The 19,596-nt window shown below is 42.9% G+C and overlaps 1 protein-coding gene across 2 annotated transcripts in view; it reads right to left on the bottom strand.

Moving 5' to 3' along the window:
- CREB5 (cAMP responsive element binding protein 5) overlaps nt 1–19,596 on the bottom strand; it is a 323,528-nt gene that overhangs the window by 89,048 nt on the left and 214,884 nt on the right. For both annotated transcript variants that reach the window (XM_047096509.1, XM_047096508.1), the window contains 2 exons: nt 9,839–9,965; nt 4,056–4,166 (listed from right to left, as the gene is read on the bottom strand). In XM_047096509.1, the coding sequence (XP_046952465.1) occupies nt 4,056–4,166; nt 9,839–9,965 (238 nt within the window). The remainder of the gene's footprint in view (nt 1–4,055; nt 4,167–9,838; nt 9,966–19,596) is intronic.

The raw sequence follows: 19,596 nt of genomic DNA, 5'->3' as shown, positions 1-19,596 counted from the left end.
ACCCAGGCACCCCCTGTATGATATTCTTATCTAAAGGGTCAATATTGTGATGAAGAAGCTTTGTCATTGGAGCCTGAGGTGTTAGCCTTCACTATGTGCTGTGTTGTTGGGCCAGTTTTTTAACCACTTGGAGCTTCAGTTATCTCAACTAGGAAATGGGGACAACAGCCCTGTCACGGTGCTGTCCTGAGGGCAAAATCCGATCACAGCTGTACATACATACCTTCTCCTTAGTATCAACACTCCCTGGACTTCCCTAACCCTGTTCAAACTGAAGGTGAATTCCAGACAGAGTGGCCACAGCCCTCTCCAGAGGGTTTCTATGTCACCCTTCATTTTAGTTGGTTTCAGTATGGTAATCATCTCAACATTACTGAGACACAGGACAGGCATACGGACAACTTCCCCCCACCCCTTATTTAGTTTCCAATCTCATTATTGGTGGAAAGAAAGAAAGAAAGAAAGAAAGAAAGAAAGAAAGAAAACAAACCTCTTTTAAAGCTAGATAGGATTGGTCTCATTCTCACAAATAGAAATGAACACAAATCTACGTAACTCTAAGAACACCATATTCACACCACGACAGAATCAGTCACACCCAGAAGAGTCTGGAAATGTGTCCCTGTCTGGTTTAAATGCCCCCTACCCTTTCTGTCTCCTTCTTTCTCCCCTTTTCCATTTCTATCTGCTTAACCCCCTCATTTTCTCCCTTCCCCCTATGAATGTCAAAAAAGTCCATCAGATATCCAGTGGATTTCCTTTCTAGAAGACCCCATTTTCATGGAAGACACCCACAGATGTCAGGGATCTAAGAACCTGTTGTTTGGGTGGCTGGAAAGATGGAAAGCTCTCACAGCTTTGAGTCTGCTCTGACCCCCAAAACAAAATCCAATATGCATGTATTCACTTGTTTGTTGGCTTAATTCTTCAGCAAAAGAATCCATAAAACTCAATTATAATCTGGGGCGCCTGGGTGGCGCAGTCGGTTAAGCGTCCGACTTCAGCCAGGTCACGATCTCGCGGTCCGTGAGTTCGAGCCCCACGTCGGGCTCTGGGCTGATGGCTCAGAGCCTGGAGCCTGTTTCCGATTCTGTGTCTCCCTCTCTCTCTGCCCCTCCCCCGTTCATGCTCTGTCTCTCTCTGTCCCAAAAATAAATAAAAACGTTGAAAAAAAAAAAACTCAATTATAATCTGCCAGATTATGACAAAACCATCTTGGACAGATGTGACTTCAGTACACTGAAGTCCAGTGCTTGAGACCAATATACATTAAGTGAAAAGAAGGGCACTGTACTTCTTGATTTGGATGTCCCAGATTAACACACTCTACAGCTTGTTGGGGACACCTATATTGCTCTCTTCCACAATAAAAATGGCCAGTTTACTGAGCAATCACTAGTCGGACAGCTTCCAACAAAGCTGTATCGTTAAAGCAATCCTGTCTTAATCTTTTGTCCACCTCCAGGACCTCCAAGCGTCACCAGAGATGCAGGATGATGGCTTTTGTCAGTGGCCAATAGAGAATGTGAAATAGACACTGTGACACTGCCGTCCCCCGGAGAATAGGCATGCAGTGTTGTGGTGTGGACGACAGCTCCCTCACAGCTCTCTGGTTTCTCATGTGCTCCGAGAACACACCCTGCAGAGTGCATTCATCACAATAGCCCATGTGTGACCTTTGGAAAAGTCCTTGAAAACAGTGAAACAGGAGTCTGAGTTGAGATCTGGAATCCATTCCCGTCTTACACAGGAAGAAAATTAGGCATAGAACAACAAAGCCCATAGTTCAGAGAAACCTGGGGAGGCTCTGGCTGACATTAAAATCGTGGAAGTTTTTTTTTTTTTTCTCCATTACTTTGTCTTTCGTAAAAGCTTTTCATCTGAGCAGCCCAAAGCTGCTAGAAAATACTGTATGGTTAGTAGACGGCAATAACTGGCTTCTCCAGTGAATAAAGAAGGCAGAATAAGAATAGAGATGCTGAGTAATGCATTAAAAGCCAATTACTAAACACTTTTCCAGGCTACTAAGTAAATGCTATTCCCCCAAATATAAGTGGCTACCATTTCCCCCTTTGGAATAATGGATCGGTGATAATGGCGTTAGGGCTGGGAGGTTAGGACAGAGAGAAAAAAAAACCATGCTCCCTAAGCCCTAACTCCATGATGGAATTCATTAGCCCAGACATCATGGATCTGGAAATATTCATCCACTTAGAGCATGAATCAGCAGAGTTGTGTGCTTGCTCAGTAAATTTAACTCGACAAACATTTGTGGGCTAACACTCTTTTATAGGTACAGACCAATTTCCTTTTGTCCCTGGCTGATATTATTCACAATAATTGGCCATATCATATGTTCTCATTTCATACGTATATACGATTATCAACCCGTACTCCCTCTGGAAGCATTCTCCTTCTTTGCCAGTAAGAAGAGAAGGGTAGGACATTTCTGAGTCAAGTGGTGGCATATAATCCAGTGAAAATCAATTGGCAGGGAAATTTGGTTTGGAACTGTGTGTAAGAATCCACCTAAAGTTTGTCTGGGAGGTCCCTCAAAAGGGTTACAGACCCTGAACCAAACAAGATGATTCAGAAGTAATCCAGCTGGGGGAATAGCATCGGATGCTCAGACCTAGCACACTTATTCATACATATGAATAAGTGAATTTTGTTCTTTTCTTAAGTACCGTCACAGTTCATTTTTTATTTTCCTTAAAAAAAAAAAAAAGTAAATGGCATTACTCCGGTCTCCAAAACAGATGCCAGTTTGAACTTTACTCTGCCAGCAAGTATTTGGTTTGGCACTGCAGGGCTGGAGCTGAAAAAATATTTGCCGATTCCAAAAAGATTTAACGAGCTTTGCTGAAGATGCCGGTGCCATTTGGCATGTCACCGGGGCTGTGGCACGGCAAAGAGAACTCTCTTAACCACAGATTTTATTTGCCCAAGGTAGCCAACGCTGGGGATTCAGGCGCTTCCTTGAATCAAGAAGCCGAAAGACAAATGAGTAAAATTTCCAAGAGAAAAGGGACCAAAGCAGGCATTAAAAAAAAACAAACAAACAACAACAACAGAAAAAAACCTTGCTGCCATTGAAAATGAAGCCAGTAGGTTTTGATGGCTAATTTTCAGAACTGTCAATAACATCTTCATACCAGCCATCAGACACGGTCTCCAACACTATCAGTCAGGAAACCAAATAAATCTCTAACTTGTAGCAAAGCTATTCTTATCCAATATCAGACACTAAAAACTTTGCTACAGTGTATTTTGTTGCCATCTGATAGCCTCCTAATTGTGGAGTCAGAGTTTAACTACATGAAAACTGAATGACCTACTTCAAGTATCTGTACAACCAGCAAATTTACCTTATGGTGCAAAGACAGACATGCATTGCTTTTATTAATATTTAATAGAATACCATGCATAAATCTTTCCCTGTGATTGGAAAGACTGACCTTACTGCACATAAATCTCATATGTTAAAAGCCACTAGAGGTTGTCACCCGAAATCATGTATTTCAGTAAGAGGCGCAGTTACCCTGCAGGAAAACAAGGCTGTGGTCCTCTGAGTTAACGTCACATCTGACAACTATAATAAAAAATGAAAAATATTTCCGTACCAGTGTGTGCTGAAAAATCACATGTCTGTTTTCACGGATGTGGGGACAGGAAGAGTGGCACTGAAACTGTGACCACCTTGAAGAAGAGAAACTCTGGATTGTTTTCGTTAATTTCACATTATGAGAAAACATACATATACTTGGGTGTATCCCACCTCAACTCCTATGGATCTCCCCAAACTTCTAAATGTCCTTTTCACTAAGGCCATGAGCCGATTCAATGCTTGTTCCATGGTCACCTGATGCCAAGCTTCAATAACAAATATCCTCAAAGAGTGAGCCAAGCTCTGTCCTGCTTTTCCACAGAAAAGACCTTTTCACCAAAAACGACGACGGAGCCATCTACCTAACTTAACTGAAATGTGGAAGTCAGAGTAGAAGTCAAAAACAAAGCCGCGAAACAACAGAAGGATGATGATAATTGTTATTTACCATTTTGGCTTCTGAATGCATTGGCTGGACTTGGGGAGAAGCACAGGGGTTGCTGAGATTTGGACCTTGCATTCCCAGGAGGTTGGAGTTCACTGACATTTGTCTCTCCATCTAAGAGAAAGGAAAGCAACAGAATCAGAGTCTGAGAAAAGCAGTCTAGGTCACAGACAAAGCTGCATTTCTCTTTCAAGTGGGTCATTTAGAAGCTCTGTGAATAACTCTGGAGAGAGACTGTGGTTTGGGGAAGGTAAGCAACGCACTTCTGAGCCTCAAACTCAAGGACATCAAAGAACTAATCCAAAGCCAGGCCTTCTATCGGAGATGCCCCATGCCAACCAGAACCATGTCGTCATGGTACGTTTACAAATAAAAGTATGGACTATTTCCACTTTTGCAAACCCTCCAACTGCCACTAGTCATGCTTCTTTTTATAACTGGGAAGAATAATGTATGCACAGAAAAGCACTGGAAAGATACCCACCACATGGTTATCTCAGGTTATCCATGGCTTCCCCCCCACCTCCTTCAGTTTTATGCAAAAACATGTGTCATTTTAGCAATAAGAAAAACACTAAATTAATTTAAAAAGTAATGCTCCCAAATAAGGTGGGTCTTCCTGGCCCTGTAACTCGTAAGCACAATTAAGATGACTAACAGGTATTTGAGCTGCTGTCCGGGCACAACTCCCCTTCCCTGTAAATCTAGTCACGACCCTACATAGCAGCAGCTTCTGGCCTTACAGCAGGGCTAGGACCTGGGGTGGGTGAAGAAAGCAGCTGAGGGCACTCTATGACACGTGATTGACCCCTCCAACCTTGTCCCCCCGGCCTGCCATCGGGTCTACAATTAACGTCGTTCAAATACCTGTATGAGTTGTGGCATTTTTGTCTCCAGGGTGTCCCTGTTAAAGAGTAAATACAACCAGATCTCTCTTTCAGTTGGGAAAGGGTGTGTCTGATTGATTTTTTTTTTCTGTGTAGTAGAAATTTAGCACTTTTCAAAGAACTCGAGTAAAGCAAGTACACTTAATACTCAAATCACGCAGAGAATAGAGTTTCCTCAAGAGGAAGAAACAAATTCTTCAATGCAAAAGTTCTTCCACTTGTCAAAGGATGGATAGAAAACAACGGTCAGAAATTTCAGGAAACCCAGGGGCCCCTGGATGGCTCAGTCAGTTGAGGGTCCAACTATTTTTTTTTTTTATGGTTTATTTATTTTTGAGTCAGAGAGAGACAGAGCATGAATGGGGAGGGTCAGAGAGAGGGAGACACAGAATCTGAAACAGGGTCCAGGCTCTGAGCTGTCAGCACAGAGCCCGACGCGGGGCTTGAACTCACGGACCGTGAGATCATGACCTGAGCCAAAGTCGGCCGCTTAACCGACTGAGCCACCCAGGCGCCCCGAGGATCCAACTCTTGATTTCAGCTCAGGTCATGATCCCAGGGTTGTGGGATGGAGCCTCACGTCAGGCTCCGTGCTGAGTGTCGGGCTTACTTAAGATCCTCTCTCTCCTGCTCCTCTCCCCTACTCTCTCTCTCTCTCTCTCTCTCTCTCTCTCTCTCTCTCTCTCACACACACACACACACACACACACATAAAACAAATAAATAAAAAATTAAAAAAAGAATTTCAGAGAATCTGGTTTCTGCTCAAAGTCAGCTGGGGTAGTCTTGGAAAATACAGAGTTCTTTATCACTGGAACTCTTCCAAGAGTGGAGGACAGAAACCTCACAGACAAGAGTGGAGAGTCAAAGTTGAGGTAAATGCCCCCTTAGGGTCCCTAACGTCCTTGAGTTCCATCCCTTCAATCCCTGCTGGGTCTGCCCAGGCGCGGGACTGTACTTACAACATTAATGTGTGGAGTAACGGAGGTGCTCACTAAATGACATGAGTGACGGGCGGACAGTCCCTGTCCCAGCAAAGCACCATTAGCTGTACCTGAGCCTGACAGAACAGACCAGTTATCTGGCAGTGGACGGTGGTGTGAAACTGCTTCAAAAGGAGCTATCTGGTGAAGAATTTTCTATACATTCTAGAGCATGCCAGCAAAAACTTCTGAGGCCTTAGCAATTCAGTAAAATCACATGTTCACTCTCACATATGCCCTGAGTCTCCAGGTAGCCTGGGTATTTTATTTTTTTATGATTGTTTTTGTAATTCTGGTAAAATACGTGTATCATAAAATTTACCATTTTAACTATGTTTAAGCGTGCAGTTCAGTGCTATTAAGTACATCCGTGTACTCTGACCAGTAACTCATGAAGATTGCTCCACAAAATGCTTATTCCTTATAACCGCCCCTTCCAGAGGCTGGAGGATAGAAGACTTGGAAAGGCATTTGACAATTCCAATGGGGGACCTTCACCTGGAGGGACATCAAGTCCAAATGAGCTTTTGCTTTCAGTTTCCCAGAAGGAAGGTCATGGAGAAGTACAAATGATTATCCGAAAGTTTCCAAGCTACTATCCATCAGGCACTACGAGGATGTGAGAGCAGCTTACTTGTAGCCTCGGGTTTCCCTCTTTGTGGAAAAGTTACAGTCTGTGACTATTTCTACTCCATGACTCACAAATTCAACAGCATGTTGAAAACAGGCTGATTTCTCTACCTAAAAAAAAACACAAAAACTGCATTTTTCCACCTTAGTGATTATAAGGGCTCAGCAAGAGCCTCTTCGAGACAACTATTTGGCGCTTATACTAATAAGGCTCTGCCCCACAAGTGTGCTCGGGTGAGGCGACTAGACTCAAGAAGTCAGAAGATGGGAGTGGTTTGCTGAACACTAAGCAACATTTAGCACTGCAGGTAAAACATCCAGATAAAGGTTTTTACCTTTTTTGGGGGGGAGGGGGCAGGCTTCTCCTTTCCCCCTGAAACAAATCAGAAAACGGGAGCTCAAATGTCCACAGGTCACTGAGCTTTTGTAATGACACAGGAGGGTTCCTCTTCCCAAATTATGTCAACATTTGATGTTCAAGGTAGGAATTCACAATACAATGAAATCCTGCCTTGTTGTTCACCACATCCCCAGGATCTAGCACAGCCCTTGACCCACAGCAGGTGTCAGCAAAAGTCTGGGGAACGAGTGAATCAATCCCTGAACAGAGGCATCATTTTGCTTCTGACCAAGGACCTTGTGAGATGTGGGGTCTGGCAGTGTGCACTTCACATGAGTTCAGAATCTTAACCTTCACCGACAGACAGGCTGATCTTTTATACCAAGGGAATCGTGGTTTCCCAGGGCAGGAAGTCTAGGGGAAGACTATGCTTTCAAGTGCCAAAATCTTGGGGCGCCTGGGCAGCTCAGTCGGTTAAGCGTCTGACTTCAGCTCAGGTCATGATGTCACGGTTCGTGAGTTCAAGCCCCGTGTTGGGCTCTGTGCTGACAGCTCGGAGCCTGGAGCCTGCTTCGGATTCTGTGTCTCCCTCTCTCACTGCTCTTCCCCTGCTCATGCTCTGTCTCTCTCTCCTTGAAAAATAAATAAGCATTTTTTAAAAAAATGCCAAAATCTTAGGACAGGAGCAGGAGACTTGATAACAAGGAAGAGTAGGCCTAGATCTCTAGAACCAGGGACTCGTAAAGTATCTTTTCTTAGCGATTTTATGATCGTTTTTATTAGTTACATTAGTGTCACTCTAAAACCAAGGTTTCTCAGCCTCAGCGCTGTTGACCTATTGGGCCCAAATAAATAATTTTTTTTGTGGGGGCTGTCCTGTGCCTGGTAGAATGTTCAACATCATCCCTGGCCTCTCCCTACAGACCCCAGTAGCACCCTTTCCCCAGTTGTGATGGGGCAGCAGGATCTCCAGACATTTCCAAATATCCCCTGCGGGAGACAACCGCCCCCAGTTGAGAATCAGTGCTCTAGACTGATACTATTGTCATGGCAGCTGTCTGCGTCAGTGACAAGGGCTTGGGAACTCGTGTGGGGATAGCATCCCTGACTTGCTGTCTACACTGGCTCTTGATCACGCACCTGATCTTTTACTTCTATTCTGAAGCACCAACAGGAGGTCACGGTGTACAATGACGTGACGTGGGGGAACCAGTGTGAGACACCTGTTCTCTGCGCTCCCTGAGCCCGTGTCCCACCTTTGTCCCTGGAAATGGTACGGTTTACTCAAGTGGGACAAAAAGGTCACCGCAGTGGCATTTTTCTAGTTAATGGATGGAATTTATGAAAGGAAACTAACGTTGGACAAGAGAGATTTACAGTCTACACGAAGACAGCTTATGGTGGGGGTCTTGGCGCAGCTGGCTGGGTTGAATAAAACCTGGGATAATGGCCTTGGTGGCACTGTTGTCCTTCCCCTAAAGATGCTTACGGTGAGCAATGCAGGTAAAGCGTGTCAACTCATCTGTTCCTTCTGGCCCGGTTTTGCAAAGACTCTTTCTAGCCAGGACCATCCAATACTTGTCGTAGGCAGGTCCATTTCTCTGAATTTGGGCCTCCACCCTCCTGCACCACCACCCCCCCCCCCCCCCCGCCTCCACCTAGATAAACCAGCCAACTGCTCAACCTTCGAGAATCTGAGCTGCTCGGCGCAAGTTGCGATGGGGTTTGTCACAGCTGTGAGACATTAGGCGGCTGCCTTCAACTTCTTAGCCTTTAGCTTTTCACCTGTAGGATGAGCACGTCAATAACTACCGCGACCCCATTCCCACAGGATGGCGATGCCAGCAACGTGAAGTGACAAATGCAGACAATTTCTTAAAAATGCCCAAATGCTCTGGCAGGCATTGTTGATACTGGTGCGGAAGGGTTTTCGCTGAGTTGTCATATCACCTCTAGGGCTCTGAAAAACTCCTGTGGCCCCAGGAATAACGACACCAACCATGCTCCCCGAATTACAAAGCCAGGGAGGATGAAGAAAGACGGGGAGGGGATCCCGTGGAAGGAGAGCAAGGTTTGCTCTGGAATAGTCTGTATGTCCCTTCTCGGCGAATGCGTTGTTTTCAGAGGTGGGGGGTATAATATAATGATTAAGTGTAGACTCTAGAGTCATACCGCCTGGATTTAAATCCAGACGCTCCATCACTTACTAACTGTGACCTTCGGCCAGTGCCTCAGTTTTCTCGTCTGTAAAGTGGAGGTAATAACAAGGCGTCCCTCGCGGGTTTGTTGTGACGGTGAAAGCAGAGAATGTACATATCATGCAGGAGGTGACGGGGTGGGTTTAAAACTCAGCGATGCTGCCTCTCAGCCAAGCAAGCTACCTGCCTTACTCTTCTCATTCGAACAAAGGGGAATAGAAATAGTACGTACCTGACGGGATTGTTCCATGTGTTGATGAAATGCTTACGGGGGGACTAACACACGGTAAGCACCCGATAAATGCTGTGAGCATGCTTAGTAGAACATGATGCCCAGGACTACATATTAGCAGGCATTATGTACCATCATTATTACTTTTATCATGATAATTGTTACTCTGAGTCCTGGCTAGACCACTCCCTGGTGAGTTAGAGACACTCTGTATATAGCCCACGCTATACAGACTTTGGGCGAGTCATAAAACACTGTGCCCTTGAACAAATTCCATTCCCTGGGTGTGGCAAGCTCGCTCGCCCACAGGAAGTTGGGGCCAGGCCTCACTAGGAGAGCCCTGAAGGACAGGAAAGCCAGCAAGACACCTAGCGACAGACAACCGGGCACTCTACCCAAAGTAGCACACAGCTCAACTCTTCATCCAGAAGCAGCCACTCTCTTCCCAGCTTAGAGCTCAGCTTTTCTTTAGTGCCTTCAAAAGAGCAGGATTCGGTGGAAGCAAGAAGCACTTACTGGCATGGAGACGGCAGAAGATCCCGGCATTGTTGGGTTGGGCAGGGTCCCAGGCATGGAGGCTGGCATGGGCTGTCTCTGTCTGTTGTGGAGATGTAGCAGAGAAGATAGAGAGCCTGGGACAGGCCTGGTAACACAGACAAAAAGCAGACATTATTCCTGATGCCTTGGGGCAGGGGATTCACTGCCTGTGTCCAGAACCAGCGGGGACAACACCATTACATGAGCAACAGATCAGATCCTCTGATGGGAACCACATAATTGAGGATATTAGGGAAATAATAACAAATAAAACACAAGCCTGGCTTCCTCTGCTGCTTCCTAGTTAATACATCAAATTCCACTTCATTTCCTGACCTCTGTTATCTAACTCATGTTCAATAGTCAACAAGTCGGTAAATCTCCTACAACCCCTGCTTCTTAGGGAAGGGACTTGGGGGCGAAACCCTGTGTTTTGCTCAGAATTCTCTGCCCTTTGGGAGGATCTTAGACCCTGAGATCTGTGTGCGTTTGTTTTATCCACACTCTCTTAAGCCTCTGCCTGGAAGCCCTCCCGGCTTTGTACGGAACATACTTGCACCGTCTGGATTTGAATAGCTAACGTTAGTCATGAACTCCCAATAGAAATCTGTTTTGACTTTTTCGTAATTCTCCAGCGTGGGTGGAAAAAACAAAAAAACAAAAAACAAAAAACAAAGCCAGGACCAAGGAACCAGAGGAACAAGACTGAGGTTCATGCCACTATAGCTGGCCTTTTTCGGGCAAGTCCCGAGCCCAGCCCCCAATTACCAATCCCTCATTTTATAATAACTGGAGGTGTTAGGCTGTTTGACAGAAACTGATTTTGGCCTGACCTGCAGAACTCGGGTAAGCATTCCTCGGGGGAGTACACAGTTTGAGCTTTTGCTTCAATTTGCCTGAGAACAAAATTTTTTCAGGAACTCAAATTGATTTAATGAGCCAGGGAATGTGTGGCTGAGGGAAAAAGGAAATTATTTGTGTTTATGAAAAATGGCAAATAAGTGACCTCCTCAGCTAAATTCTCAATCTCCTGATACTTTTGCCCCAGGGAGCTCTATAAATGTCAAACAGTTAAATTAAAGATTTAACAAATAAAAAAAAACAAATAAATAAACAAACACCCCCCCCCAGGACCTCTGAGGCCCCCATGTTAAGACACCTTATCCTGAATGCCACGAAAGAAGCTTCTGCTTCCAGAATTAATGCATTTTCTTAAAAAGAAAAAAAGATTCCCTCCTGCTAAGTGCTGGGTGAAGACTGCAGATGGAGGTGTTTGGTGTGGCTGGGTACCTCTCTATGCTTCAGGGGAGGACAGTCCCGTCCAGAGTACTGTGAGAAGCCTCTTTGGAGCTCATGTGCCTCACCTCCCGTGGCTGACTTAGGGCGAAGTGGGAGATTGAGACGGGAAACAATGCCAACATGTTCTTCTTGTGCATTGCTGTTGAAATTCCAAAGAAGATTAGGTTTTCTACTCCTTTTGCCTAATAGCTCCCTTGGGTATATAGCTAGCTATCACAGGCACATGCATCTTGGAAGGATTAGTCATAAATTAGTCAATATTTATATGTTTAAGAAGTTATATACATGAGGGGCGCCTGGGTGGCTCAGTCGGTTAGGCGTCCGACTTCAGCTCAGGTCATAATCTCATGGTTCGTGAGTTGAAGCCCTGCGTCCATCGGGCTCTGTGCTGACAGCTCAGGGCCTGGAGCCTGCTTCGGATTCTGTGTCTCCCTCTCTCTCTCTCTCTCTCTCTCTCTCTGCCCCTCCCCTGCTCACACTCTGTCTCTCCCAAAAGTAAACATTAAAAAAAATTACAAAAAGAAGTTACATACATGAAAATATAAAAGAATATAAAACCTTTACACAGACTCCATGTCAAGGTACACAAATGGCACCCAGCTTTATTAACGGAACATGTACATGAGTGGTTACACGGATAGGCCAATGTAAGTAGCCTGTAACAGTAAAATGAGTGTTTTCAGAAAAGCAAATGAGTATTATGGGTATTTTTTTGACATGTGCCCTGGGGATTTCTGGAGTATAGATTAACAAGAGGATTAGTAGGGTCTTTGAAGGTCCTTCACATTTCAGAGTTCTAGGAAACTGCTGACGTCCATTGCTCCAAAATTCTATAGTAGGCTGTAATTTCACTGGGTCCTAAAGCTCATCTCACTCAGAGGTGGATAGCTCGAATCACATAAGTATAAATGTGGCTCTATCAACAGGCAAGGTTTGCCTTATATTCTCCAGTCTTAATGTTTTGTTTGTGACCTTTTCTGGAAAGAAAATAGCTGTACAGTAATGGTCAGTTCCTCTAGGTGCAAAGTTAGTAATCTGAACGGCCCTGGTTTCTAATGAGAAAGACTCACTGAGAGCATCTCTACAGATAGGTAATCATCTATCCATCCATTCTCCTATAGATATCCAGGCAGACGGATAGATGTACACACATACATGTACACATACATATAGGTACATCTAAGCCTTCTACCATATGTCTGTTTCCCTAGTCACCAGGAGGAATGCTTTGGGTATAGACAGGGACAAGCAAAAAGAGATAACTGAGAACATTTTATTATGTTGATATGCCATATCATCCTCAGAAAGGAAGAGCAGCATAGTATCGTCATTGACATTTTGTTTCCAGCATGGCATATTAATGATGATCTCGGTGATCAGTGTTTATTGATGAGCTATTATGAAAAAAGAAATCAATTAAACAGCGCTGATGTGAATGGAGATGCAACAGTAATTAAATTTAAAATGAGTTTTCATGTTTCACAAAACTATGGAAAACTCCCAGTTGGATACAGTAGCTGGGGAATGGTATGTTTCATTTAATCAATGTTCTTATTAGATCAGTTACTTCCACACCATGCATAGATGTACTAGATTTTTAAATAACAAGCATTCCCTCGTTAATTAAGAAAGCCTTTCAGGGTACTGAACTCCCTTGGAATTATAATAATAATTGCCTAATGGCAGCAGTCAAACCAGTTAACAATATATACTTGAAATAGAAATGGGTATTTGAGAACGCTGTATGTTTGGGCTCTGAAGAATTCTGAATTATTATTTTACACAGATTCTACAAACAATTTTCCCAACCCATGTACAAAACGGCGTCATTTTCTAGGCTTCTTGCTTGGGCTTTTAAAACTACAAACACTGAAAGAAAAAAAAATCTATTCTACCCATCACTGGGCATACAAAGGACTAGACTGAAGTAATTATGTAGCTTGGCCCAATAAATAATCATTTGTCCAGAATATTCTGATCACTGAAGCAAGAGTGGTATCGGAATAATTACATAAATTATCTAATTCCCCTTGTGTATACAGAAATAATTACTAACACATTGCACTTGCATGAAACTTTTTATGTTGCACTTATATAGTTTCATATTTTTCAAAATATTTTCACCTTCATGCGACTTGAAACAATGCCATGTGGTAGGTAGGTCAGATTACCCCTATTTTACTCGGAGTAAGCTAAATTCAGAAACATTTAAATGTGCCCAAGGTCACACGGGTCCTGAAAAGAAGCAGGACTTCTATTCAACTTGCAACACAGGGCTTCCCCCATCACACCTTGATGGCTCCCATAACTAAGTTATTATTGATTTTTTACACTAAAATAAATTCACGGTCTATTTCCTTTGATATTCACACTGCTCCCTGGACTTTGCAACGAAGTAGTAACATTCTGCAGTACTGCTAACACGAGAAGTCACTCATCCATATGAAATTATGTTTTCTTCCTTTAAAAAAAAAAAAAAAGAAACTTCCCAAACAACACATCAGTTAGACTCTGAAAATAAGATGGCAAATCGCAGTAAAGTTGTGAAAACAAAGACCCAACAGTCTTTCTCCAGTGCGGGCTTGTTGCCATGAGCTAATAATTCCAGACTTTGAGCAAGCCGAGCCTCCTTTTTAATAACCATATGCCTCTAGGTAAAGTATTTCTACTAAAAATTATTGAGGCATGGAACAAGGTAAGATGTGTGAGCTCATGTTGGATTGTTCAATTACTAAACTGAGTCCCGTAGCATTAAGAGTTTTCCAACTTGACAGATTATTCCTCTTTATACACTTGTATAAACATACTGCTTACGGCTGAAATCTATGTAAGCTTTTCTTTCAATTAAAATGTCAAGGATGACAGACTGTGTTTTCAGTGTCCTTAACAGAATGAAAGGTACCACAGCAAGCGATTTCATGTCCTCATTTTTACCCCCAAAGGATGTTTTCCAGTCTAGGGGTGTCTGAAAAGCAAGGTCTGGGTCTCCAGCCTTTGCCCTTGGACAAGCCCAACTATCTTTAAGGAGCTAAGGGCCAGTACTTTTTGGGGGGAAGGTCTCAGGAGGGTCGCTGTAGACTGCTTTCCTTTCCCAGGTCTTCAAAAGATACGTGGCACTCCTGAGTTGTCTATGAAACTCAGGAGAGACAAATCTATCAGGTGTGTGGTCAGGCAAAGGGAAAAGCAAGCCATGAAAAAAAAAAAAAAACATAAGGTTAAAGAATTGGAAGATCATATTAGCATCAAAATGAGACCACAGACATCTAAGAGAATCATGAGGAGATAATAAATAACCATTTGGAAGGACGGGCGTGTGCAGAATCAGAAGCTTCAAGGCAATGAAATGGAAAGAAGAGTGGGCAGGAAGCAAAAGATCCAGAAAGCCACTGCCATTAGAGTTTTTGACTTTGGGGGAGAGTCTTTCTCCACTTCGGGGCTCTCCATTTCATCATCTATTTAATGAAGGGATCAGACTATAGGCCATCTGGAAATGGCCTGAAGCTCTAAAATTTTGATTCTAGGGGCACCTGGGTGGCTCAGTTGGTTACTCATCCGACTTTGGCTGAGGTCATGATCTCACGGTGGGTGAGTTCAAGCACCGTGTCCGGCTCTCCGCTGTCAATGTGGAGCCCCCTTTGGATCCTCTGTCTCCCTTTGTCTCTCTACCCCTCCCCCACTCACTTGCACGTGCATGCTCTCTCTCTCTCTCTCTCTCTCAAAAGTTAACAAACATTTTTAAAAAATTTTAAAAAATAAAATTCAGATTCTAGATTTTGAAAATGAGATGTTCTTAATCTCTAGAGACTATATGTTTTATTATATAGTAGGTGGTCAGTGTCTGTACTAAATGGAACGGAGTCCGGATAGCACTTAGTTCCTAATGTCAAAAATACATTTGAAATATGGACAAACTACGAAAAGAATGTGTCTCTAAACAGCAAGAGAAATTGCTAAAAAGAACTGGATACATTCCGGGGGGGGGGTCCACATTTCGTCCTCATTTAAAGGTAACGTAATTTCACACACAGACTTGAGAGAGAGTATTGCCCATTATCGCTGTATTTGCTTATAAAAAGATACATGCTTTCTTTTCACCTTAAATCAAGTATTGTGGCCTATCTTGGCAAACTACTTGCTGTCTAGGATGGGGAGACTGAAAAGTTAAACAGGGTGAATACAAACTCTTAAATCTTAAGAGATGGCCGTTTGTAATGAGAAATGCTTCTTCTATCTTTCTTCTCCCAAGTGGAGTTTAAAAATTCCTATTTTTGTAAAGAAAACAAATTGCCGGAAAATCAAGTAGAATGTGAAATGGAAAGACAATACAGTTCATTTCTTCCATGAAGAATTTACATGTAATTTACATGTAATAATTACATTGGAAAATGGGAGTAAAGAGTAATGCCTCAGAAGATCGTCTGTCTAGGTTGGAATCCCAGCTCTGCCACCTACTAGCTGTGTGACCTTGGGTAAGTCGCTTGGCCTCTGTGTGCCTCAGTTTCCTCAACTATAAAATGGGAGGACAGAGATATTTACCTCATGGCATTAAATGAGTCACCACATATTAAATACAGTTGACTCTTGAACAAAACAGGCATTAGAAACCCCAACTCCTCATGTAGTCAAAACTCTACATGTGATTCCCCCCACAATTAACTACGAATAGCTTACGTGAGAACATGAACTACTAATGCTAACAGCCTTAATGATAACACGAACAATCTATTAGCACGTATTTTGTATGCTGTATGTATTATATACCATGTTCTTGCAATAAAGTAACCTAGAGAAAAAGAAAATGTTAAGAAAATCATAAGGGAGAGATATCATTTATAGCACCATACTGTATTGATGGAAAAACATCCTCATATAAGTGGACCTGCGTAGTCCAAACCCGCGTTGGTCAAGGGTCAACTGTATGTTGAAGATGCTCAGTAAAATGAGTTGTTTTGTTTTTATTCTTCCGAAACACAGACCAAACTATAGATTAATCACTGTACTCCAATAAAGGAACTGGGGCTTCAGGCTGGGATCTTAAAGTTAGCACCAATCCTTAGCTTTAATTAAAGAACCACAGGGGCGCCTGGGTGGCGCAGTCGGTTAAGCGTCCGACTTCAGCCAGGTCACGATCTCGCAGTCCGTGAGTTCGAGCCCCGCGTCAGGCTCTGGGCTGATGGCTCAGAGCCTGGAGCCTGTTTCCGATTCTGTGTCTCCCTCTCTCTCTCTGCCCCTCCCCCGTTCATGCTCTGTCTCTCTCTGTCCCAAAAATAAATAAACGTTGAAAAAAAAAAAATTTTTAAAGAACCACAGCAGCCTAACAAAATGCCTCTAAAAAGGTCCCAAACTTGCTGCCTTTATAAGATATCTTTAAATATCCATCGACTCGAGATTTCCAAACCCTTCTGCGGAGGCAAATGGACTCCTCTCACCCACAGTTTTACAGAATTTCAAAATGATTCACACTATTTCTCAGAAAGGATCTTTGAAAATATTTCCTCAAAATGGAACCAAACTAGTTCCCCAGAGATCGGTTCTCAGTATCTTGTTTTTCCTGAAAACAATGACAAAAATCCAACAGAAGCAATAATTGGGAAAACAAGACAGCTATCTGGCCCATATTTTAAAAGACATCATTTTACCCATATCTTTTTTTGAATGAGCTCATGCTCTGCACCAAGTCTCACTGCCAAGCTCCTAAAGTTGGATGGCAAATACAACATTTCCCCTTTTAACAAATGAGGAATTTGAGACAAAGAAGTAGAAATATTTGGCCTGAGAAGAGGCACCAAAATATCAGCAGAATTCAATTAAAATATGTAGTTTCCATTTCAAAGCTTTCTTAGACTCAAGGAAGGACCTCTGGTAAAGATCTGGAACCTCTCTGCAAGATTTGTACCTCTCCCCTTCTCCCCTCTCCCCTCCCCCCCACACCCCCACCCCCCCGCCCAGTGCCACCTTTCCTTTCCTTTGGTGACACAGGCATTCGGGTGTCTAGGAAGATAATTTTGCCTTTTTATCTGTATCCTAGCCACCATCTTTCCTAAAAAGCTAGCAAAACAGCCCAATGAAAAACAGCAAATTCTCCAGCTCCTTAAGAGACACCGGTACGCTTGGCTTCTTGTGACAGAACTTGATATGACTCCAAGGCCATTGCACCATGTGGCCACTCACTGCCTCCCCAGCACATGGCCCTGGGCTCCACACCAGTGACATAGTGACTTCCTTCCAGTTTCATGTAAGTGCCACCTTCCTTCCTGCCACAGCCTTGAACGTAAGTAACCTTCACCACCTTCTCTGGACATCCACAGCAGGTCAGGGCCTGTTTTTGGAGTGCCCTCACCCTGCACGTCTCCCTAGTAACATTTATCACCAATCAATGAATAAATGAATGAGTCAATCAACGAATCAATCAAAAATCGAATTAAGCATCTAATACAAAGCGGGCTCTGTCCACGCTCATTTCAGAGTGGAACACTAGCTTGGCAAGTTAGGTCATTTGCCTAACAATTCATTTACAAATTCACAATCTGTGGTCACATGTTGAAAAACAAAATAGATGCGTGTCATGGTCTCTTGGAGTTTACCACCTCAGCTCCCCAGTTATAATTCTTCAGTGATTTTGAGTGATTTTTAAAAATGCGTCTGTTCCAAACCAGACAATAAACTTCACAAGAGGTTGTGCCTGCTCTATTTTTACTAATGCAGATCCTTCAGAAACCTAAGCAAATGCATGGTACCTAGGAGGTGTTAATAAATACTTCTTGGGTTAATAAGAATACAGATATTAAGGATCTCTTCAACTAGCAATAGATGTTGCAAGCACAGGGCTCAATAAATTATCTTTGCTAGCTAACGAGAAGAACTTCATTGATTTACAAGTCATGAGTGAAACTCCAATTTACATTAACAGCCTCATGTAACCCATTTCTGTTCTTGAAAAGCATAAGTGGTTACCCCCAAGGTAATCTGTACTTTTTATCAGTGCCCCTTAGATTAAGCTCAAGCCTTCAGACGCGTTCTAGACCCATTTGTTTTTGCATCAATTAAATTCATTTCCATTTGAAATTATATTCTCGGCATTTCATAAGAAAAGGCCAAGAATAATTCAGCCACACTCATCTGTCTCCAATCTATGTAATGTTTTAAAAATTGGATGCCTGCCCTGTAATAAGGCTGCACTTTATACTGCTCAGAGCTCTGGGCTCGGAGGTACCAGTTACACCCACACCACGGTCAACTAAACATCTCGTTTCTGCTTTGCACTGACTTATCGATATTGACAAGAACACTTTTGTAATCATTATCACCAGGGGTGTCGGAAATTAAATTTACCACGCAAGATAAATTTGGGCCTCCTTTTTTATCAATTTTGTACTACTGCTGCCTTTATTTTATAGATGTAGTATCTGATATCTTGGAAATGTAACCTCTTTTTCTTTAAATAAAAGCCCGGCTGCGAGAGAGCCAATGGTAGTCATAAAATGTAATACAGCTAACAGAGCTGCACCCTACTGGAGCCTTTGCTGGGTTTTATAGCATAAATGCTGTATCTACTCAGGCAGAGGAGATGTTTACTAGTGCTTTCAAGTGTTTTAAACAGAGAGAGCAGGAATAGAAAGGGAGATGTAAATTTATGGCCATTCTGTTAAGACTATTAAATCAATCTCTTTTTTTTTTCTTTAATGACTGATTTCTGCACCATTAATCTGAATTAGTCATGCAGTCAGCCTGATTCATTTAAGTTAACCAAAAACACGGTTGGATTGGTTTCTGATGTACTAGTGTCACCACAGGAAAAAAAAAAAAACCACGTTTTCAAAATCTGATATTTTTTCCTTGTAAAGAGCTAAAGGCTCTTTTAAAAGACCCTTTATAAAAGACCCCTAAATGCCTGAACAGTCTGGCTTTCGCCATGGGTCGGGCTTAAAGACACGAAGAGATGGCTTTTCAATTAGCCAATAACTTCCTGGTTGCTTCAATTATTCATAAAGTTACACTTAGAAAAGGCAAGTAAATGCAGATCCAAAGACATGAAATAAAAGATGATTTTGAATGCAGGCTCAAATAAATGATATACATCTGGCTGCCTGGGGAAATTTTTTCTTTAGAGAGACGTATCTCTAAGTAAAATTTCTTCCTGTTTCTAAGTTGTTAATAAGCTTCCTCCTTGCTTCATAAGGACAAATAAGTAGCCCTCTGATTATGAGCCTTGTCATTTACATGTGATTGCTGCTTGCATTCATTCACCATCAATGAATTATTCATGGAGACATCCAGTGACACACTTGCCTGGATGTTCTGTAGAGGCAGAGAGCTCCCCGAGCTTACAAACGCCCCCACCCCACAACTCTTAAGTAGGCGATTCTGTTTTGGTTTCCTCTGGACTCTCAGCTTGTCAGTTATCATATTTTAATGAGTAATTTGTGGCGGACGCCACA

This window comes from Lynx rufus, unplaced genomic scaffold (genome assembly GCF_022079265.1).
Source record: "Lynx rufus isolate CCGP_SWC_20201006 ecotype Redwood Valley unplaced genomic scaffold, mLynRuf1.p SCAF_4, whole genome shotgun sequence".
Lineage (NCBI taxonomy): Eukaryota > Metazoa > Chordata > Mammalia > Carnivora > Felidae > Lynx > Lynx rufus.
Note: the sequence above shows the minus strand (reverse complement) of the source record. Positions and strands in the feature narration are given on the sequence as shown.